The 23,910-nt window shown below is 47.9% G+C and overlaps 1 protein-coding gene across 11 annotated transcripts in view; it reads left to right on the top strand.

Annotated features, from left to right (window-relative positions):
- LOC123762881 (uncharacterized) overlaps positions 1 to 23,910 on the top strand; it is a 116,921-nt gene that overhangs the window by 5,048 nt on the left and 87,963 nt on the right. For 9 of the 11 annotated variants that reach the window (XM_069302019.1, XM_069302012.1, XM_069302018.1 and 6 more), the window contains 2 exons: positions 5,030 to 5,085; positions 10,479 to 10,690. In XM_069302019.1, the coding sequence (XP_069158120.1) occupies positions 5,030 to 5,085; positions 10,479 to 10,690 (268 nt within the window). The remainder of the gene's footprint in view (positions 1 to 5,029; positions 5,086 to 10,478; positions 10,691 to 23,910) is intronic. The other 2 variants (XM_069302020.1, XM_069302021.1) reach the window with 1 other exon arrangement.

The following is a 23,910-nucleotide window of genomic DNA, read 5'->3' as shown; positions in this document are numbered from 1 at the left end:
ATTTTGTACGTAGTGATCATATCACCTCTTTTTCTTCCGTCTTCTAGTTTTGGCATATTTAATGCCTCTAACCTCTCCTCGTAGCTCTTGCCCTTCAGTTTTGGGAGCCACTTAGTAGCATGTCTTGTATGTATATGCATGTCATCCTTAGTGATAGACCAAATTTCAACGAATCACAAGGAACCCTGTGGAAGACCAGAAACGCTAAGTGAACAAAACTATTACTGCAATTAACGCAAAGAAAGGTAATGTTTATTTCACTAAACTCCAAGGAGACTGTGGCTTAGGATATGCCTATGGCAATGTTAAGACACACAAACCAGGTAACCCACTATGCCCAATAATCAGCCAAATACCAACTCCAGTCTATAACCTGGCAAAAAGACTTAACGAACTCCTAACTCCATACACTCCAAGCAACTATAGTCTACAATCATCAGCAGATTTCTTCGAATTAATCAAAACTACACAGCCCGATGGAATCATTGCTTCCCTGGATGTCAAGTCCCTATTCACCAACGTCCCAGTCGACACAACCATAGAGATGATACTAGACAGAGTATACAGAAACGAGAGCACCCCCAAATTAGACATACCTGAGCCACACTTGAAGAGTCTTCTCAAGGCATGTACAAAAGAAGCCCCTTTCATCAGTCCGCAAGGAGACATGTATCTTCAAATAAATGGAGTAGCAATGGGCTCCCCCTTAGGAGTGTTATTTGCTAATTTTTATATGGGAACCATCGAAGACAGAGTCTTCAGTAGCAGACAAAAACCAACTGTATACTGCCATTATGTAGATGGCATATTCGTCATAGTAAAAGACTCAGATGAACTAATTGATCTAAAAAGCCATCTAGAGAGAGAGTCAGTACTTCGGTTTACACATGAAAATAGTGAAAATAACAGTCTGTCGTTCTTGGATGTATTAAAAACAAAAACAGGAACCTCTTTAAGCACCAGCGTATATACAAAACCTACCAACATAGGATTATGCTTGAACGTTAAGAGTGAGTGCCCCCAAAGATACAAAACCAGTGTTCTCAATGCTTATATTCGTCGAGCACTTACACACTGCTCCGAATGGAGCAATGCAAGTAGAGAGTTCGAAAGAATAACTCGGGTACTCTGAACAACGGATATAGCAACACGGAAATAAACACCGCTATAAGAAGACACCTGGACCAATGGTACAAGCCTGAACCTAGTACAGAGACCACAACACCTCCAATAAAATTATATTACAAATCAACTATGCATATTGAACATAAAAAAGAAGAAAGAATAATGAAGGAAATAATTCGTAAAGGAGTAAAAAGCACTATTCCTGACCAAAACATAGACCTGATCATATTCTATAAAACAAAGAAGACTGCCGACCTCCTTATTAAAAACAGCCCAAAGCTGATGGAAAACCCTCTACAGCAGTCAAGCGTTGTATACATGTACACTTGCCCCCACGAAGGATGTAACCTTCAATCTAAGTACATAGGTATGACGTCGACCAAGCTGACGATGCGTTTAAGAATATAAGAACAAAGGTAACCGCAGAAGGCCCACCGGCCCACACGAGGCAGCTCCCATTTATAACCCCCAATCCCACTCATATACATATCCAACCCCCACTTGAAACAATCAAGGGACCCCACCTCCACAACGTTACGCGATAATTGGTTCCACAAATCAACAACCCTGTTACCGAACCAGTATTTATCCAAGTCTTTCCTAAATCTAAACTTATCCAATTTATACCCATTGCTTCGTGTTGTCTTGTGTTGATACTTTTAATACCCTATTAATATCCCCTTTGTTATGTCCATTCATCCACTTGTAAACCTCTATCATGTCATCCTTAACTCTTCGCCTTTCCAGTGAATGCAATTTAAGCTTTGTTAATCTTTCTTCATATAAAAGGTTTCTAATTTGGGGAATTAACTTAGTCGTCCTACGCTGGACACGTTCAAGTGAATTTATATCCATTCTATAGTACGGCGACCAAAACTGAACTGCATAACCTAAATGGGGCCTAACCAGAGCAAGATATAACTGAAGAACAACACCAGGTGTCTTGTTATTAACACTTCGATTAATAAATCCGTGTCCTATTTGCCTTATTTCGAACATTCATGCATTGATCCTTTGGTTTTAAATTCTTACTAATCATAACTCCCAGATCCCTTTCGCAATCAGACTTCGCAATCTCAACACCATCTAGCTCGTATGTTGTAACTTTATCATCATTACTTAGTTTCAGAACTTCACATTTATCAGCATTAAACTGCATCTGCCAATCTTTTGACCATTTCAAAACCCTATCTAGATCAACTTGAAGTGATAGTGAGTCTTCTTCCGTGTTGATTTCCCTACCGATTTTTGTATCATCGGCAAATTTGCAGATGTTGCTACTCAAACCTGAATCTAAATAATTCATATATATTATAAACAACAGAGGTCCCAACACAGAGCCTTGAGGCACTCCACTTACAACATTTTCCCACTCTGACTTAAACCCATTTATACTAACTCTCTGTTTCCTTTGGTATAATCATGCCCTAATACATCTTAACACTTTATTGCACCACGCGCACGAGACCCACACTACCCCAGGTGGGCCTCAGCGTTTCACGGGAGCACGCTTTAGTTCTGAAAAGTGTATAATCTTTTCTTCTTTGTCACCTCAATTCTCGTCCAAGGTTTTTCAATTTGGTATCATTGTGTTCGCAATAGAATTCTTTACAGGACTAAAGGCATATAAGGTCCAAAAGCCTGGCGTATAATCCACAACAAACAGAGAAAGTGTGTGTGTGTTACCCGGGAGCGCATAAGAGTGATAAAATGTGTACACTCTTTTCACTTTTGTCACCTTAATTTCCGTCCTAGGGCTTTCATTTTGGTATCATTGTGTTTGCAATAAAATTCCCAACAAGAGTGTATGCATATAAAGTAAAATAATTCAGCGCGCTCCACCCGCTGACAAGATGAAAGTGGCCCAGAAAGAGAGCACTACTCCACCCCAAGGCACCTCTCATTACATTAGAAAGCGCGGTAATACTGAAAAGTGTATTTTCTTTTCCACTTTGTCATCTCATTTCTCGTCCTAGGTTTTTCAGTTTGGTATCAATGTGTTCGCAATAGAATTCTCTATAAGACTAAATGCATATACTGTAAAGCCCAAAAGCCCAGCAAGAAAGTGAGAAAGTAAGAGCGTATTACCCAGAACCGCGCAAGAGCAATAAAATGTGTACACTCTCTTCACTTTGGACATCTCAATTCTCGTCCTAGGTTTTTCATTTTGGTAACATTGTGTTCGCAATAGAAGTCCCTACAGGAGTATATGCAAATATAAAGTCCAAAAGCCAGGCGTACCACCCACAGCAAACAGAGAAAGTGATGGAGCATAATCCCAGGGAGCGCTAATAAAATGGGTATACTGTTTTCAACTTTGTTACCTCAATTCTGGCCCTAGGTCTTTCATTTTGGTATCAATGTATTCGCAATGAAATTCTCTACAGCAGTATATGCATATAATGTCCAAAACCCCGGCGCGCCCCTCCCAAAGCCGCCGCCGCAATGCTGCGTCGTTACCGGAAATGCATCTACTAAAAAAACGACGCAATGCTGAGTCATTACCGAGAGAAAGTGTTAATCAATATAGCACCCCCAATACCATGAGCCTCTATTTTTTTAATCATTCTTTCATGTGGCACTGTATCAAAAGCTTTGCTAAAGTCAAAGTACACAACATCGCAAACCTTACCACTATCAACTGCCTTAACTATGCTGGAATAAAAAGATAGCAAATTTGTTACACATGAACGGCCATTTGTAAAACCATGTTGTGACTCGTTTATTAATTTATGTTTTTCAAGATGAAAATGAATGGTATTTGCAATTATCGATTCAAGTAACTTTCCCACAGTAGACGTTAGGCTGATTGGCTGATAGTTTGATGCAAGTGATCTATCTCCTTAATGAACAAATCCACAAGGGCCGTGACGAGGATTCGAACCTGCATCCGAGAGCATCCCAGACTCTGCCTTAATCGACTGAGCTATGACATGGAAAAGGAGTTGAAACCAAAGTTCTACTGAACTTACTGGATCCTGCAGCCTCTCCGAGGCACAAACCAGGATTTTACACAACTCCCCCCATGCACTCGAGCTATGTCTATAGGCCGTTCTCCTTCTTCGCCCTTACTTCATTACACACAGAAATCACAATTGCGTGATGCATCAAATGAACAAATCCACAAGGGCTGTGACGAGGATTCGAACCTGCGTCTGAGAGCATCCCAGACGCTGCCTTAATCGACTGAGCTATGACATGGAAAAGGAGTTGAAACCGAAGTTCTACTAAACTTACTGGATCCTGCAGCCTCTCCGAGGCACAAACCAAGGTTTTACACACCTCCCTCCTTCCGGTCTGTGGTTTTTCGCATGTTTCGACACCCAGCCTCAGAACTAAAGGGTGGATAGCCGGTCGTGAAGGGTCTGGGGAACTGTGCAGACAGCGGTGTGGCGACGTGTGACGTCATGCTCGTTTCTTTTAGGGAGTTCTATCCACTTGTTTGGCTTTTGGTAGCAATATTTTCACCAGAATAGGGTTTTTTGGGATGCTTACCTTTCTGGGTGCTTGACCCGGTCGATGGCAGACATAGAATGCTTCCAACCACACAGGGTTTCTATAGGCCATTGCTCCCCATGCCTTTCTGAGGGGGGCCAGACTCTGGCTCGTGCTCCCCGGTATTCCCACAGAACTCCATACACATGACTGATGCTAAAGTCTGACATTAGCATATCAGCCTAGTAAGCTCCGGGAAGCCTCCGGGTCTCACCCAGAAAATGGCGTTTCATTACGTTCAACGCTGGTTTTTTAACATTTCTTGCAAGTTTGACAAATGTTAGTTTGACTCCATTGCCTTCCACAGCTGCATGTAAATATATAATCAGGTGGCCATGTGATGTCTATTTAATTAAAGGGTCCATGTAATTATTGAATGACTCTAATTTGATTTTCTTTTCCTTAATAGGAAGAAACTCCAACAAGAAAAGGCCCTTCACCACACACTCCGAGATCATCTGATAAGTATGTCATTTAAGACTACTATTGGCGAGATTTTTTGTTCTACACTATTTGAATTTGGTCATTTTTTCTGGTGCAGACCTTCAGCCAGGTCATGCAAGCACCCTCTATGAATATAAATTTACTTCTTCCCTGTAGTGTGTAGTATTGGAGATCACAAGCAGTTTTTAACCTTCCTCACACTGTTGTATTGAAGACCCACAAGCAGTTTTAATATTCCACACACTGTGTAGTATTGAAGACCCACAAGCAATTTTTAACCTTCCCCACAATGTGCAGTATTGAAGACCCAGAAGTACTCTTTATTAACCTTCCCCCACAATGTGTGTTAGCATTCAGTGTCCAAAAGTTTTGAAAAGGCTGGGAGAAAGAGGGAATGTGGAAGAAGGATGCGGAGTTAAAATTCTGGAAGAGGATGTGGATGGGGAGCAAGAAGACTTGAAAGTTCAGTGGCCTGTCCACCATGGGTTGGCATTAGGTATTGATCTTGAAATAGAACTTCATGTTGAAATTCTATGCTGCAGCAGGAGGCTTGTGGAGTGGTGGTTGGCTGGTCTGCTGGTGGCTGGTGTCCTTGCACTGGTGATGGGTCTTTTGGTGTTAGTGGTGCCTCAGCTGGCTTGGGGGAGGTGTCTTCCCATTGATGATGGTGTTCTGATCCTTAAAGTGGGTCTTCGAGTAGAGCCAGTTTCTTCTTATGTTGCGAGGCGATGCCCGACTATTGCTCACAACATTGGGATAGTTTGACTCCTTCAGGAGCTTTGTCTTTGTTGGGGAATTCACTTTTGCAATTAGTTTTAACCTTCTCCACAATGTGCAGTATTGAAGACCCACAAGTAGTTTTAACCTTTCCCACAAAGTTGCCCCTTCCCCATTGCTGTTTGCAATGTCTGCGGTGGTGCAATATCTGCAGGCGGCACGAGGTTTGTTGTCGGCCTATGTCGGACTTGTTGGTGCTCCAAGGGGCTAGTGAGTGCCTTCCAGAAATGGTTGTGCCAGGGCTCGGGGTTCCTTCCGTCGTGGTAGGCCAGTGGTGCCAGATTCGGGGCAAGTGCAGCCTTCAGGTTCCATCTGTTTTTGGTCGGTGCGGTGATTGCCCTGTGCACCGCTTAGGTTCTCGTAAGGTGCATCAGCCCTTTCGCGGTTCGTTTCATTGACAGGGTGATGGGGGGAGGCTCGCTCTGTTCGCTCGCGCCTAGTCCCACGATTTATGGGCTTTTCGGGTCGTTTTGTGCGGCCTGTGGTGGTGTTGGGTGGCTCCTCCTCCTTCCTCTGTTGGCTCTGCCAGAGGCTCAGGGCTCGTGAAGCAAGCCTCTTCTCTTGCTCTCTGTCAAGTCATCTCAGAGTGGGTTCGCTTGGGCATGGCCGAAACGACCTCGTCCCTCAGGTGGGTTTCCCACCTGTTTCCGGTCCCGAAACAGTACTATGTGGATCTCTGGTTCATTCTGGACTTGTCCTGTATGACCCCGTGGGTTTATTGCCCCTCCTTCCTGATGACTACTGTCCCAGGTCCGTCTTCTTTTGGAGCTGGGCGCTTGGATGGTGTCCCTGGACCTCAAAGACTCATATTGGCACATCCGGGTTCATCCAAAGTTCAGGGACTTGCTTGGTTTTGTGTGGGGCATCAAGTTTACTGCTTTCTTTGCCTTTCGTTCGGCTTGAATCTGGCGTCTCGCATGTTCACTCGCCTTACTCGAGTGAACATGCGAGTGGTTGTCCGGCTGCATCTGTTAGGTGTTCAGGTGTTGGCCTACCTCGGCGACTGGCTGATTTGGGCTCCTAGCCAGACTGTGTGTCTGCTCGCCAGGGATATGGTTCTTTCCCAGCTTGCCGAGTTCGGGTTCTTGGTGAACTTCTGGCTCCCTCTCAGGTTCGGTCTTGGTTGGATCTTCGGTGGGATGCTCGTACCGCTTCCTTGTCTCTTCCTTCGGCAGCTCTGCTTTGCCTGCGTTCTCGCCTGCATCTGTTTCTGAGGGGTTTCCAGGGTCACATGGCAGTTGCTCGAGAGTTTGTGCGGGAGCCTGAACTTTGCCATGATGGTCTACTCCCCGGGTTGGGTGTGACTTCGTCGGCTGTTCTGGTTCCTTCGGGGACGTCCCTCTGCCTCACTTGCGACTGCTAGGTTTGGCTTCTGGGGGGCTTTGTGTCAGTTGCTGCGTCGTCGGCTTCCTCTTCAGGCGACGCTTCCTCTTTTTTCGGGATTCAGTGCCTTGGTGCCTACCCGAGCCCTCGCTAGATGTATTCACGGACGCGTAGTCTTTTGGCTGGGGCTGCTCACCAGGCTAGCCAGGGTCGGTGGAGTCTCCTTCCGTCTGGCTCACAGCACAGTGTGAGAGTTCACAGCGGTGTGGATGTCGCTCCGGAGGGTTCGGGTCGCTCGCAGATTGATGATCAGGCTCCATTCGGACTGTTCCCCGGTGGTTCATTGTCTGAACTGAGGGGGTTCCATGCGATCCTTGGCTCTTTGGGGCTGGTCGCTTCGGGTGACTTGTCTGCTGAGTTCTTGGGGTTTGGCTCTCCTGGTGGTTTCCGTTTGGGTGGTGTACAATGTCTTGGCGGATGGCCTGTCCCAGTTTATTCCCCTGTCCATAGAATGGACAGTCGACACCAGTTTGTTCAGTTGGCTCTGCCAGACGTTCAGGTCTCCGGAAGTGGATCTCTTTGCGTCAGCGTGGTCGAGGTGTCTCCCGGTATACGTGGCACCCTTCCCCGACGGTCGATGCCTTCCGGCTGGCCTGGGCGAGGTGGGGTTACCTGTACCTTCCCCCCCATCCTCCCCCCCCGATTCAGCTGTTGCTCTAGGTCCTGGCTCGCTTGGAGACTTCCAGGGGAGGGTTGTCCTTCTGGCTCCTTGGTGGCTGGCCCAGCCTTGGTTTCAGGCACTGCTTGCTAAATGTCCAAACCCGAGGTTCTTCCCGCGGCTCTGCCTCTTTCAGCAGATTGGTCCAGCCCAGTATGAGGCTGGTTTATGTCTTCTCCTTCAGTCTTCCAGTATGGTCTCGATTGCAACACTGCAACAACAACTGCAGCAACTGCAACCAGTCACAACTGCAAGAAAAATGACACGTTGGATAACAAGAACCTTTCACACTAGAGATGCTATATTGATGATGATACTTTTCAAGACGGTAGTGCTCTCTAGGGTGGAATACTGCTGCACAATGACAGCCCCTTTCAAAGCTGGAGAAATTGCTGACCTGGAGAGTGTGCAGGGAGCCTTTACTGCTAGAATCCACTCGGTTAAACGTCTAAACTATTGGGACCGACTAAAAGAGCCTAAATCTGTATTCTCTTGAACGCAGGTGGGAGAGATACACAAGAATTTACACATGGAAAAGAGTAGAGGGGCTGGTCCCAAACCTATACTCAGAAATAACAGCACATGAGACCAGAAGGCATGGCAGGATGTGCAGAATACCCCCATTGAAAAGCAGAGGTGCAACAGGTATTCTGAGAGAGGACTCTATCAACATCAGAGGCCCGATACTGTTCAACGCGCTTCCACTACACATAAGCGGCATAACTGGCCGGCCCCTCACAGTGTTCAAGAGAGAACTTGACAAACACCTTCAAAGGATACCTGATCAACCAGGCTGTGACTCATACATCAGGCTGCGAGCAGCTGCGTCCAACAGCCTTGTCAACGACCGGGCTGCGTGGTCGCTGAGCCCCAAAATCACCTCAAGGTAACCTCAAGGTATGGTGGTTTGACTTGGGTCTATCATCACTTGCATGGTGCGCAGGTGGCTTCATTGTTGGTCTCCCACCTGCGTGCTTCGTCTTGGCGACAGTATGAAGTTTCCTGGCGGTCCTTCCTGTTTTTCCCTATCACTGCGTAAGTGTTCTTCGGTTTCTGATAGGGTTGTTTTGTCTTTTCTTTCTTGGTTGTTCCAGGTCCATCATCTTGTTCCGAATACTGTCGCCTTGTGTCGTGCGGCGCTGGCGGAGCCGTTTCAGCTTGCTTTTGGTGTTGATGTTACTTCTGCCCCGTTCTGCAAGCTGTCTTGTGCGTTGTTTTCCCTTTGGCCTGCTCATGCGCCTCCTGAGCCGTCTTGGTCTTTGGACTGGGTGCTCTTGTTTCTCTCCTCCTTGGTTTGTTGTGACCCCTTCTGTTCAAGATTGTTTTCCATGGCACTTTTCCTGTTAGCATTGGCCTCTGGGGATCAGGTCAGAGAGCTTCATGCTCTCCTCTGATGCAGGGGTTTCTGCTCTTTCAGTCCCGGTGGTCCACATGGGAGTTTCTATAGGCCATTGCTCCTCTTACCTCTCTGAGGGGGGGGGCCAGGTTCTGGCTCATGTGGGCCCTGGTAGGCATGAACTCCAAACACATTGACTGATGCCAGAAAGTTATACATATCCATTCAGCCTGGATAGCTCGGGGCAGCCTCTGGGACTCCCCCAGAAAATGACTTTTCATTACACTCAACACTTTTTTTGTCAATTTTGACTCGACGTGTACTGTATTTGTACTCGCCTAATTGTGCTTGCGGGGGTTGAGCTTTGTCTCTTTGGTCCCGCCTCTATTTGCATTTTCCTGTATGTCTGCAAAGTTCCCAGTTTGTATTGATGTCTGGAAGATAATTTGCTGTGATTTGCTATACTCGTAAGTACATTCTCTGTTCCAAATTTGAAACCACACAAGGTTCAATTACTTTTAATTTGTTTACATTGTTTCTAGGTGCTCTAGGTTATGCTCCAAAGTCCATAGTGTGTGTGTGGTTCTGTGACAAAAGCTTGTGCTATACAAATATACTTTGATTCTGGTCATTTAATGTTTGCACATTTCCCATTTATGTGAATGTTAACAATTCTTAGTCTGTGTGTGTGTGTGTGTGTGTGTGTGTGTGTATGTATGTATGTATGTATGTATGTATGTATGTATGTATGTATGTATGTATGTATGTATGTATGTATGTATGTATGTATGTATGTATGTGTATATATATATATATATATATATATATATATATATATATATATATATATATATATATATATATATATATATATATATATATATATATATATATATATATATATATATATATATATATATATATATATATATATATATATATATATATATATATATATATATATATATATATATATATATATATATATATATATATATATATATATATATATATATATATATATATATATATATATATATATATATATATATATATATATATATATATATATATATATATATATATATATATATATATATATATATATATATATATATATATATATATATATATATATTGTATTACAATTGTATTATTTTGATAATGAATGCATTATACAGTATGATTTTAAGTACATACTGTATTACATGTATTATAACACTTGATAAATTCTGCTTGTGTACATATTTCCTTTGACAGATACGAACTTAGAAATGTAACTCCAGGTTCCTACTCGTTCAAAAAGTCAAAAGTATTTAACACACCAGGACGAACTCCTGCCAGAAAAATTTTACAAACCCCTTTTAGAACGCCGAGATTAAGAATGTTGGGTCGGGAACTTGCTCCTGATCTTGAGGATGCCGAGAAAATATACAAGGAGGAGTCACGCATATGGAACAAACATTTAAAGTGTGAGTATATTACATATTCAGCTTGGATTTAATATGTATAAATGGATGGCAGTGGATTGGAATCTTTGGTGGACTGAAAAGAATTGGCTAACTCTCATATTTTTGTTAATTGCAATAGTCTGTCTTACCAACGAAGCGGTCATAGTTGACAGGCTGACTCAGGCAAAAAACCAGCATTGAATGTAATGAAACAGCATTTTCTGGGTGAAACCCAGAAAATGACATTAGCATCAGTCATGTGTGTATGGAGTTCTGTGGGCCTACCGGGGACCATGAACCAGAACCTGCCCCCTCAGAGATTCATGGGGAGCAATGGCCTATAGAAACCCCCCATGTGGTTGGAAGCATTCTATGTCTGCCATCGACGGGTCAGTCACCCAGAAAGATAAGCTTCCCAGAACAAACCCCTATTCTGGTGAAAAATTGCTACCAAAAGCCGAAGAAGTGATAGAACTCCCCAAAAAGAAACGAGCAAACGAGCATGACATCATATGTCGCCGCACCTGCGCAGCTGTCTGCGCAGCTCCCCTCCTCCCCTGGAGGGGAAAGGGGAAGCCCCAGACCCCCGTGCCGGCTATCCACCCTTCAGTTCAGAGGCTGGACATCAAAACACGCAAAAAACCGCCGACTGGGGGAAGGGAGGGATACCGGGAAGTCTCCGGGTCTCGCCCAGAAAATGGCGTTTCATTACATTCAATGCTGGTTTTCTGAGGGAAGTCTTTTTGGCTCCCCAGAGCTAACTACCCACAGAGGAAAACTAGAGGGACTTACCTGGGAGATGGTCGCTGCTCACTCCTCAACTCGAAGGAGAGACAACTAGCTGCAACCGCCAACCCAAAGCGACACAGGCCCGACTATTCCCAGGAACGTTAATGACGTTGCGCGCAGTCAAGACCCTGTTCGACCGCCAAAAATCCCTGTGGACAACCCTGAAGACCCGCACCCGTGAACAGGAAAGAAGGGAAACTGGATCAATTCAAAGCTTGTCCCCGCACACAGAAGCCATGTCGTGCAAATAACAGTGGAGGGCTGCAACTGGACTCAAAACATGATGCAACCCCGGCCTGACTAACCAAGCATCAACAACCCAAGGACCCCTCTGGAAAGCAGCAGTCTCATTCTTTGCCAGAATAGGAGGAGACGGCTGCAGACAAACCGATCGCCGCGACCGAAAGAGCAGAAACCCTTACTTCGGAGGAGAGCTTGAAGCTCACCAACCCGACTCCCAGAGGCCAATGCCAACAGGAAAAGAGCCTTCGAGAAACAATCCTGAACAGAAGTGGCCACAACAAACCGAGGAGAAGAGAGAAAAGAGAGCACCCTGTCCAATGACTAGGACGGCTCAGGTGGCACATGAGCAGGCCGGAGGTGAAACAACGCACAAAAATAGCTTGCGAAACGGTGCAGAACTTATATCAATACCGAAAGCAAGCTGCAGCGGCTCCGCCAGCGCTGCGCAATATGAGGCGACAGTATTCGGCATAAGATGACGGTCCTGGAACAACCAAGAGAGAGAAAGGACACCACCACCTGAACCAAAAGTGAAGCACAACGACGAAGAGTCAAAAAAGAACCGGAAGGACCGCCAAGAAACATCATACTGCTGCCGAGACAAAGCCTGCAGGTATCAACCAGGGACACCAACAAGGAAGCCACCTTATCACCATAGAGATGATGATAAACTCAAGTCAAAAATACCATATGCAAAGACTCGAGGAGAAGATAGAACCAGCCACGTGACGCTCCAGTCCGATCTGCTGGAAGAGGAGGAGCCATGGGAAAACCTCCGGGTTCGGACACCGAGCAAGCAGCGCCTGAAACCACGGCTTGGCCGGCCACCACGTGGCCAAGAGGACTACTCTCCCCCTGGTACGTCTCCAAGTGAATCAGGACCTGGATCAACAGCTGAACCGGGGGAAAGAGGTACAGGAACCCCCACCTCGATCAGTCCTGCCGAAAGGCATCGACCCCGATGGCCTCACAGTCGAGAAAAGGCGCAACATACAGAGGAAGGCAACACGACTACGCCGACGCGAAGAAGTGGTCCACCTCGGGGTGCCTGAACGTCTGACAGAACCAACGGAAAGAGTCGGCATCAACTGTCTGTTCCGTGGACAGAGGAACAAAACGAGCCAGGCCATCCGCCAAGATGTTGGACACTGCCCGCCTCATGATCTGCCAGGAGAGCCAAACCTCGAGAACTCAGCAGACGAGTCACCCGAAGAGACCAGCGCCAAAGAGCCAAGTACTAAATCAAACCCCCTCGGTTCAGGCAACGAACCACCAGGGAGCAGTCCGAATGGAGCCGGATAGTCGATCCGTGGGCGACCCGAATCCTCCGTAGATAAAACCACACTGCCGTAAACTCCCGCACTCTACTGTGGTCCCGACGGAAGGATGGATGCCACCGTCCCTGGTCGACCTGGTGAGAACTGGTCACAAAGCCCCAACCGAGAGATGACGCGTCTGTGAACACAGCTAGCGAGGGCTCGGGCAAGCGCCAAGGCACTGAACCCTGAAAACCTCGAAGGGGGAGCTGGCGACGCAGCAGCCGAAGCAATGCCCTTGGGGGCCAAACCCAGCGATCGTGAGAGAGGCCGAAGGGACATCCCCGAAGGAACCAGAACAGCCTACAAAGCCAAACCCAATCCGGTGGGTAGACCATCATCGCAAAGTTCAGGCTCCCACACAGACCCTCGAATAACCAGCCGGTGACCCTGGAGCCTCCCAGAAACAAGCGCATGTGGGACCGCAGCCGCAGGTGAGACTCCGGAGGAAGAGACAAGGAAGCGGTTCGAGAGTCCCACACAAGACCCAGCCTGGTAAGAACCTGGGAGGGAACCAGATGGGACTTCCTTCAGTTGACCAAGAACCCGAACCCGGCGAGCTGGGAAAGACCCAATTTCCTGGCTAGCAGACAAGAGGACCGTCTGGGAGCCCAAACCAGCCAGTCGTCGAGGTAGGCCAACAACCGAACACCTAGAAGACGCAGACAGGCCACCATGACCCGGGTAAGGCGTGAGAACATGCGAGGTGCCAGGTTCAAACTGAATGGGAGACAACGAAAGCGGGAGACAACGACCAGACGAAGGTGAGTCTGAAGGCGGAGCCGGACCCGAATCTGGCAACAGTGGCCTAGTACAACGAGTGGAACTCCGAGGCCTGGCATGACCCTCTCGGAAGGGCTTCCCCTCCGGGACCCTGGGAGAACCAACAAGTCGGACATAGGACGACAACTAGCTGAAGCAGCCTGCAAATACTGTGCCACGGCAGAATCCGCAAAAAGCAGAGGACAAGGAGAAGACATCCTAAAGGTCAGGGCCCAGGCCGATTCCAGAGAGGAGACAAGCACCGCCTGCCAACATGTGAGCTGGGAAGCATAAAACAGCAAAACAGCATGCCGGAGGATCAGCGCAAAGAACTGCAACAAGGCAGCTGATGAGCGAGCCGCTGAGCCCAAGGCACCGGATCCAGGAACGGCCCAAAGCATCCCCACATCCTCCTCTAGCCAGTCCGAAGACAACTCCAGGAGGGAAAAGAAACGCAAGGCCAAAGCCAAGAGGCCACAGGCGGGCAAGTCCTCGGCAACCTGCGCCACCGAAAGGAAGGGAACCTGCCCGTTGAGCTGCGGGGATGTCCCTTCTGCCAACATCCCGGGGAAGACCAGGGGCAAACAAGCACTCATTGAGGTACTTAAGGTCACCCCCAGGAAAACTAGAACCACCGTCGAAGCCTCACGTCACCCAAGCGTGTGGGAACGACACAAGGAATGCCAAGCCTTCAAAGCAAACACAGGATAGTCCGCCAGCCAGGACGACTCCGGAACTTCGTAACAGATCCAGAAAGGGAACGACGTCCTAAACCTGAAAGAAGACGGATCCATAATCGAGGCATAATCCAGGTCGTGCAGGAGGTAAGCTGCTAGGGCTGCCCGCACTGCAGAAGGTTGGGTGTGGAAAGCCGAAAACCTCTGGAAAGACACAAACTGACCCCCCCGAGGGGGGGGGCATGGAACCAAACCCGGGGAGGGGCAGATACCAAATCCAATTTGTACGCAGAGGGAGGAAAAGAGAATCCTACTTCTTGTAACAGTAAGCCCCACTCAGGGGGCAGAAAACCCCAGGTGGGGTCCAATGGGGCCCAAGGCTCCCAAGTCTGCCCCACCCCGCCCCCAGGATCCTCCACCGAAGTACCCGGAGCCAAGTCATCCCTCAAAGCACCGGCCTCAAAAGAAAAGGCTGGCGCAACAGTGTAAGCCAGACGGAAGGAAGCCCACTGGTCAGACCTGGAGGCTTCGGGTAGGAGATCGGACTGAATGCCTCCGTCGCCACACCAGAAGGGGCATTCCCCAAGACTGCCTGAGTCTCAAGACCATCTGAACCCTGCTCCGACTCTGAAACTCTCAGACGTTTCGGGGCCGGAAGCAGGGGAAAGGACTAGAACGTACCACAGCAGGGGAAGGACAAGGGGGTGCGGACTGAACCATGGTCGAAGCAACCTTCACTCCCCCAAGTCTGGGTCCCTATAAGCAAAACAGGGCAGCCTCGGGGCATCCAGGTGAGCAACAAACCTAGTGTGTCACAACAACCTAAAGCACATATGCAACGCCTGCACTGCCTGCACCCGCAAAAGATCATCATTAGTTTGGGTAAGTTGAATTACCAGCAAGCAGCAAAACTCGCAGGACTCCGGGGTCAAAAGTATCACCGAGCCAACAGGCAGCGTGACAGAGGCAAAAACAGTGAGAGTCACCCTGAGACAAGGGGACCGAGCAACCCTTGAACTCGCACAAAGTGAGGGGGGGGACTTGGGTCACATCCATCGGACCCGCGCGCCCCCTGGGCCCCTGAGACGGAACTCACGGTCAGGGAATCCCAGGCAGGGTACTGCTAACCTGCGGCCAAAACTACAGAGCAATTCTAAAGCTAAACCTCAGGGACGTGTACACTCCTGGGGGACCTAGCAGGGGGTACCACCAGAAGAGAACCGTACTCAGGTCAGGTACAAAGGGGCAACAAGCAAGACAGACCCCCCTCCCCCCACAAGATAAAAAGAAAAAGAAAACCTCGCAAGAGGACAACGTACCCAAAAGGAACAGAGCCAGTGAAAACAAGCTGCGCAGCACCCTGCACCCTTTACCAGTGTAAACTGCATTTTACCCTAAGGTAAACAAGGAAGACAAAACCCCCAAGCACCCATAGGGCGGCTAAAAAAACGAGCAGTAAATCGGCCTAGCAGAGGCAGGACCCAAGGAACTTGTGGAAGGTGGCCCCAAGCCCCAAGGGCAGTACTTACAGGGCACCTAGGGACGATAACCCTAGGCGCATGCAGCCCGAGTACTGTAGAATAACTCCTGGCTCGCACAACCCCTGGAGGACAGTCACCACACTCAAAGTCCAGTGCTGAAAATCACTGGAGCCAGAGCACACGTCCTTTGCCTCTAGCATCAGCCTTAGAACTGAAGGGTGGATAGCCGGCGTGGGGGTCTGGGGCTTCCCCTTCCCCCTCCAGGGATGGGAGGGAGCTGCGCAGTGATGTGTGACATCATGCTCGTTTGCTCGTTTCTTTTTGGGGAGTTCTATCCACTTGTTCGGCTTTTGGTAGCAATTTTTCCCAATAATTGGGGTTTGTTTCGGGACGGACGCTTACCTTTCTGGGTGCCTGACCTGGTTGATGGCAGACATAGAATGTACCAGCTACACGGGGGTTTCTATAGGCCACTGCTCCCCCATACCTCTCTGAGGGGGGTCAGGTTCTGGCTCGTGGTCCCTGGTAGGCCCACAGAACTCCACACATGGCTGATGCCAAAGTCTGACATTACGATATCAGCCTGGATAGCTCTGGGGAACCTCCGAGTCTCACCCAGAAAATGGCGTCTCATTACATTCAATACTAGTTTTTCTGTGGAGAGCCCCTTCGGCTCTCCGGAGCTACACCGGGCTGATGTGTATATATTAGACCGTGGCAACAGTCAATTGAAAGAGTTCTAAGCCTACTGGGAACCAGAGCCAGAACCTGGCCCCCTCAAGAGAGACACGAGGAGCAATGTAATCCAGGTCCGAAATGTACGAAAGTACGGGTGCTTTCTTTTCTTTCTTTTCCTCGGTTTGTTGTGGCCCCTTCGGTTCAGGATTGTTTTGCTAGGCTCTTTTTTTCCTGTTGGCATTGGCCTCTGGGGGTTGGGTCGGGGAGCTACATTCTCTCCTCCGGCACAGGAGATTCTGCTCTTTTGGTCCTCTTGAAAGGTTTGTTCGCCTGCAGCCTTCTCCTTTTCTGGCGAAGAATGAGACTGCTGCTTTCCGGAGGGGTCCTTGGGTTGTTGGCGCTTGGTTGGTCAGGTCGGGTGTGCATCATGTGTTGTGTCCGGTTCCGGCTTTCTGCTGTTATTTGCGTGTCACGGGTTCTATGTCTGGGGACGTGCTTTGGGGTTGATCTGGTTTCCCTTCTTCCATGTTCCAGGGTTCGTGTCTCTCAGGTCTATATCCGTGCCCGTGACGTTCGTAAGTTTGCTGCTGTTGCTGCCGTCTTTGGCAACATGTCCTGGGCAGATATTCGGATGCAGTGTTTTTGGCGGTCGAACAGGGTCCTGGCTGTGGGTTACCTTGTGAATGTTCCTGGGCCTTCGCATTGAGGTGTGAGCAACAACCGCCTCCCGGGTAAGTCGCTCTTGTTTTTGTCTTTGGGTAAGTAGCTCCGGGAGCCGACGGGGTTCCCCCAAGAAAACCAGCATTGACTAATGAAACGCCATTTTCTGGGTGAGATCCGGAGGCTCCCCAACAACCCTCCCTCCCTCTCGGTCGGTGTTTTTTTGCATGTTTTGATATCCAGCCTCAGAACTGCGGTGTGGATTGCCACCGTGGGGGTCTGGGGCTTCCCCTTCCCCCTCCCGGGGAGGGGGAACCTGCACAAACGTCAGCGCGGCGACATAGTGACGTCATGCTCGTTTGCTTGTTTTTGCTTAGGAAGTTCTGTCCACTAGTTCGGCTCTTGGTAGCAATTTTTTAACCAGAATAGGGGTTTGTTTTGGGACGCTTACCTTTCTGGGTGCCTGACCCGGTCGATGGCAGATATAGAATGCTTCCAGTCGCATGGGGGTTTCTATGGGCCATTGCTTCTCGTGCCTCTCTGAGGGGCCAGGTTCTGGCTCGTGGTCCCTGGTAGGCTTAAGAACTCCATTCACACTGACTAATGACAAAACTCTAATATTAGCATATCAGCCTGGATAGCTCCGGGAAGCCTCCGGGTCTCACACAGAAAATGGTGTTTCATTAAATTCAACACTGGGTTTTTTGTAAGAGATCACCTTGCAGTCGTTTAGCTCTCACAAATGATGACCTCTGATACAATCACCAGCCAACTGTCATTCATTTATCCAAATCAATAACAGTTTCTCAACCTCTAAAATTGTCTGCGATCTCTGTTTCGTAACTGCTTTCACTACTATTACAACATCAGCTGCTTTGATGGCCTCTTAAGTATTGTAGATATAGATTTAGGCATACCAAACTTGGTAACAAGAGCTGACCTGGTCACTACTTACATATGTAGCTATGAGGTCTTTCTTCATCTCTGTCGTGGGTCTAACCATTTTCTTTTTGCTTGGCTCTTATTACTAACTTACTTAGATGACATGGTGACTTATTTACTTTATTATTAAAATATAATAATAAAATATATAATAAAAAATAAAATATATTAAAAATGTTCAAAATATCCAAGTAAAAAGTGTAGTGAGTTGTGCACTGAATGACAGCTATGGCGAAACTAACGCGTCGGGGATAAGTATTTACATGTGAATGCCGAGCAAACGGATGAATACAAAACATGAACACAGTACCCAAATGCTGAAAAGTTTGATTTGGGAGCTGTTTGAATACCGAGGCTCCACTGTACTTAGCCTCACCAGTTAAAGGAGTTCATTAGCCTACTGGAGACCAGAGAAAGAACCTGGCAGGGGGATTGCTATGATCACCCTCACCAAGAAAGCACCCAGAAATGACATGAAAACAATACAAAATAGTTACTTGGTTCAATGAACAAACAGCCAAAAGACATCACAACAGAACCATTAAAAATGAAAAAGATTCATATGAAACTGGATACCAAAGAACTACCCCAATGCGCATGGACCAATCCACTAGTGAACTGGGCATTTTATTTACTTTGAGTGGCATGGGCCTATGGAGATAACCTGGAGAAAATAAAAATTGAGAATATTTGCAAATTCAATGCACAAGGCATCTGCAATTATGGGAAAAATGGCATAAAATGCACTTTTCTGCATCCTCAAAAATGCAGGAACATGTTGGCGGGGGGGGGGGGGGGTACATGTCATTTTGGAACAAAGTGCAGATACTTTCACCCTAAACTATGTAAATTTTCAGTTAGTGAAACAAATTACAATCTTCAGAGCCCAGAATTCCACATGAGAGGTACACAGCATTATAGACAGGAGATCAATATGATAGTACTGGAAATTTTGTAGAGAAAGGCAAACACAGTAGAACATATAAGAGAAAGGAACAGGCGGATAGAACGACTGCAGGATTACAGAGTGGGAGGGAGATGTCCACAAGACTAGAATACAAGTCATCAACAAGCACACTGGTACTGCTACATATAACACCCATAATACTGTACTGCCAACACTAGACGAACCACTACCAAAACAGCATACCCTGGACCAGGGTGGAGAGGGGGAAGATCTACCAAAGCTCACCAGAAGTGACACGCAATATGGGAAATCATTCATATTTGCAAACATACAAAGCCTAAAGTCAAAATCAAGAAATAAAGTTATGTTCTTAAATAGCCTTCTAATAGAATCAAACTCAATATTTGGTACATTTAAAGAAACCCACATGAAAGACTACATGGATAGTGGAATATGGATCCCAAATTATAATCTATATAGATGTGACAGAGTAATTAGGTCAAGTGGAGGAGTAGGTCTGTATATTAAAGAGGAACTGGCATGCACAGAGCTCCTGAACTCGACCAATGAGGTGGTAGAGGTACTTGGAATCAAGGTAGAAAATATAAATCTAATTATTATTCCAATATACAAACCACCAGATGCGACAGTTGAACTCACTGAACAGATACACAAAATAGAGAATATGCTTGATAACCTAGCAAACCCAGTACCAAATATTATCTTTCTTGGAGACTTCAATCTACCCAGTTTAAAATGGAGAATAGTAAATAACAACATTATAGCAGGAAATGAACCTGGAAATAACCAACCACAGGTCAGAGAACTACTGGAGGGCCAGGTCCCAAATTTACACAGTAAAATAACAACGTACTGGAGTGAACGACATGGAAGAAAATGCAGAATAGAACCAGTGAAGAGCAGAGGTGCCATGGGCACAATCAAAGAACACTGTATGAACATCAGAGGTCCATGGTTGTTCAACGTCCTACCAGCGAGCATCAGAAATATTACAGGAACAACCGTGGACATCTACAAGAGGAAACTAGATTTATTCCTCCAAGGAGTGCCGGACCAACCGTGCTGTGGTGGATACGTGGGCCTGTGTGTCACTCCAAGCAACAGCCTAGTGGACCAAACTCTCACAAGTGAAGCCTGGCCTTGGGCTGGGCATGGGGAGTAGAAAAACTCCCAGAACCCCTGCTTGATACAAGCAGGTATCAAGCATGTATGGCCACAATTCCCTAGGTGCTCCTTAAGCATTGCCCCCCAGTATGGCCAGATTTGCTTTCTATAGTGTCTCCCGGAGAGGCTAGACAGTGATCAGCAACTTTGCTACTATTCAACAGTTACTGTCCTACTGTGCTTCCCATTCAGTTGATCAATCTTTTGACACAGAATCTTGCAACATTTGTGCTTACTGGGAATCTATCTTATCATAACCTACCTTGGGACAGGAGGCTTATCAGGCAGTTGCTGCATTGTGGACTTGTTTTTTTTTTTCCATTTTTGTGGTTTGTAGCAAAGTGCTTGTTTGGATGCCCCAGAGTATTATGGATCTGATTTTGGAAGTGAATTCCACCTGGTATAAGTTTGCTCTTTCTCTTCCTTTCTGTGTTGGTGCATGCTGTTAATGTGGCTTGGCCAACGCTGATGGTCTGATCCTGTTCTGTTGGGTGATGCCTATCTGTACTAGGGTTTGAGCATGGAATATGGTTCTGCTCCAGAGCCATCATGGCTTGCTTCTTGGACCAGGAGTAACTCGAGGGGGGCTTGTGGGTGCCCTTCCTCCACTGTTTTCCTTATGGGATGATTTCTCCTAGCCCCTTCGTTTTATGAGGTCGATTACTCTGCTTCTTCCTCCATGGTGTGCTTCCGCCTGCTGTTTAGTTCTGTGGAATTCTTTCCAGAGGTTCTGTCATCCCACCTTTCCCTTTCGTTGGCATGAGTAGACTTTTTTTTTTATTCCTCCTGCAGGGTCAGGACCTTGTTTTCCTAATAAATTTTGCCCCATTTCGCATGCTTCTTGCACACTGTATCATCCTGCCTGGTCTCTGGCTGGGTTCCTGGTCTCTTTTGCTTGTTTTATTGTGGCCCTTTTGGTCCTGGATTGTTTTTTGTGGCGCTCTTGCTTCTTTGGTCTCTGATTGTCAGGTGGGTGTGCTTCATGCTCTCCTCCAATGATGGGGTTTTTTTCCTTGGCCCCAGTGGTCATTTTGTTAGGTCTCAAGCGGCTCCTCCTTTTCTGGTGAAGAATGTGTTAGCTGGCTTCTGGTGGGATCCTTTGGTGGTAGATGCTTGATTGATTTGGCCAGGGGTTCATAGTGCGCTTTGTCTGGCGGTGGCTTTATGCCGCTACCTTCATGCCACCGGTTCTGTTTCGGTGGGTGCTTTGTTGATCCATTTCCCCTGGTTCCCTGTACCAGGGCTCGTGTGAGTCAGCTTGTCTGCAGTATCATTAAGGCTTGTTCTCCAATAGTATTTTGATGACATTACTGTTAGGGTACAGGCAGCATCCATGTTGCATGCTAGGTTGGTGTCCCACAGCTGCTCTGCTTTGGTTATAGGGACCCGAACCTGGGAGTGTTAGTCGCTTCGACTTTGGTTCAGTCAGCACTCCCTGGTCCTTTCCCGGTTGTTCATCCTGCACTTTCCCCCTTGCGTCCAGCTCCCAAAGTCTGAGGGTTTCGGAGTCGGAGCAGGGTTTAGTTGGTAATGAGACTCGGGCAGCTTCATGGACTGCCCCATTCGGGTTGGGGACGAAGGCATTCGAGCCGGTTCCTTCTACCGAGGCTTCTGGGTCCGACCAGCAGGCCACCTTCTTTTCAGCCTTTCCCCTGGACTGTTTTTTCTTCAGGGGTAGAGGGTATGGAGGACTGCCCTGTCCTGGGTCCCAACTTGAGGATTCCAGGGCTGGGGATGAGTCGATCTTGGGGCCTTGGGGCTCTTGACCCAGCTTGAGTGTTTGTGCCCTCTTCGCATGCCCTTTTCTGCCTTTCGTATCTGCCCTCAGGAGGTTTGGGAGGCTCTTGCTGCATACCCCCTGCGAAACCTGAATTTCTCCTCCGTGGATCGACCTGTATTTGAGTTCAGTTCATCTTCCCCGTATAGGATGCATTTTGAGGGTTCTGGAGTCTTCCTGGCTGGCAGACTGCCCCTCTTTTCGTTGGGGGCATGGCATGGGTTCTGTCGGTCCCGCACGCTTGAGTGGCGAGAAACGTCTATTATTTTGCAGGTTTACCTGGGGGGGCGAGTTGGAGCACCTTAATGCTTGCTTGTTTGCCTCTGTGCTTTCTCGGGATATTGGCCTTGTGCAGCTGCACTTGCAGGTTCCTACCCTTTCAGCATCCTTGGTTGCTGAGGATTTGCGTGCCCGTGGCCATTTGGCTTCGATCTTGCTCTTCTTTTCCCTGCTTGAGCTGTTTTCGACTTGGCTGGGGGAGGATGTGGGGGCGTTGGGTGCCGGCCCTTCGTCTGGTGTGCTGTCCTCAGTGGCTCGGGCGTTGGCCACACTGTTGAAGCTGTTTCTGCCTATCCTGAAGAAGGTGATGTCTCTGTTCTTTGTTTCTTGCCTCGTGTGTCGGCAGGCTGTGCTCAGTCTCTCTTTGGAATCCACTTGGGCCCTGGCTCTTAGGTTTTCATTGCCGTTTTGTCCATTGCTGTTTGCGGAGTCTGCTATCACGTAGTTTATGCAGGTGACTTTGTCTAGTTGTCGTCTTATGTCATACTTGTTGGTTCTCCATGGCAGCCGTTCTCATTCCTCTCGGAAGGGATGTGGTAGGGGCTTAGGGTTCTCCTGGTCGAGGTGGACCATTGGTGCCAGCTTTGGAGCCGGCACTGTCCAGTTGGCATGATGATTCTTCTGTTCATTGGCTGGCTTCTCGTAAGGGGCGTCAGCCCTTTCACGGTTCGCCCCTTTGATGCGGCGATGGGATGGGATTGGGGGGGGGGACTCGCTCTGTTTGCTCGCACCTGGTCCCATGATTTGTGGGCAGTTTCGGTCGTGTTATCCAGCCTGTGGTGGCATTGGGCGACTTCTCCTAAAGGGTTTGGCGCTGGCAGGGCAGGCATCTTCCCCTGTGCTTCGTCAGGTCACCTTGGAGTGGGTTTCTCGCCTGTTCCCAGTGCTGAAACAGGACTGTACGGATTTGCGGTTCATTCTGAACTTGTCCCATCTGAACCTCTGGATTCCTTGCCCCTCCTTTCAAGTGACCACTCTATCTCAAGTCCGCCTTCTTTTGGAATCGATTGCTTGGATGATGTCCCTGGACCTCAAAGACTCATAATGGCACGTCATTATTCATCCGGGGTTCAGGGACTGGCTGGTGGGGTCCTTGAACCCACCTTCGTGGTGGGGTGTCAGGCTTACCGCTTTCATTGCTTTACGTTTCGCTTGAATCTGGCACCTCACATATTCATGAGTCTTACCTGGGTCGTGGTGACTCATCTGCTATGGGTTCAGATTCTGGCCTACCTCGACGACTGGCTGGTGTAGGCTCCCAGTCAGTATGCTTGTCTGCTCGCCAGGGGTGTGATTCTTTCCCAGTTCGCTGAATTCGGTTTTCTGGTGAACTGGAGGAGGACCCATCTGGTTCCGTCCCAAGTTTGGACCTTGCTGGGTCTTGTTTGGGACTCTCGGACTGCTTCCATATCTCTTCCTTTGGAGGCGTTGCTGAGGCTGCTGTCCCGCCTTCGACTTTTGGGGGGGGGCGGTCACTCAGCGATTGCTCAAGAAGTTGTGTGGGAGTTTGAGATTTGCTGTGCTGGTCTACCCTCTTGATCGGGT

The sequence above is a fragment of the Procambarus clarkii genome, chromosome 47 (genome assembly GCF_040958095.1).
Source record: "Procambarus clarkii isolate CNS0578487 chromosome 47, FALCON_Pclarkii_2.0, whole genome shotgun sequence".
In the NCBI taxonomy this organism is placed as follows: domain Eukaryota; kingdom Metazoa; phylum Arthropoda; class Malacostraca; order Decapoda; family Cambaridae; genus Procambarus; species Procambarus clarkii.
Note: the sequence above shows the minus strand (reverse complement) of the source record. Positions and strands in the feature narration are given on the sequence as shown.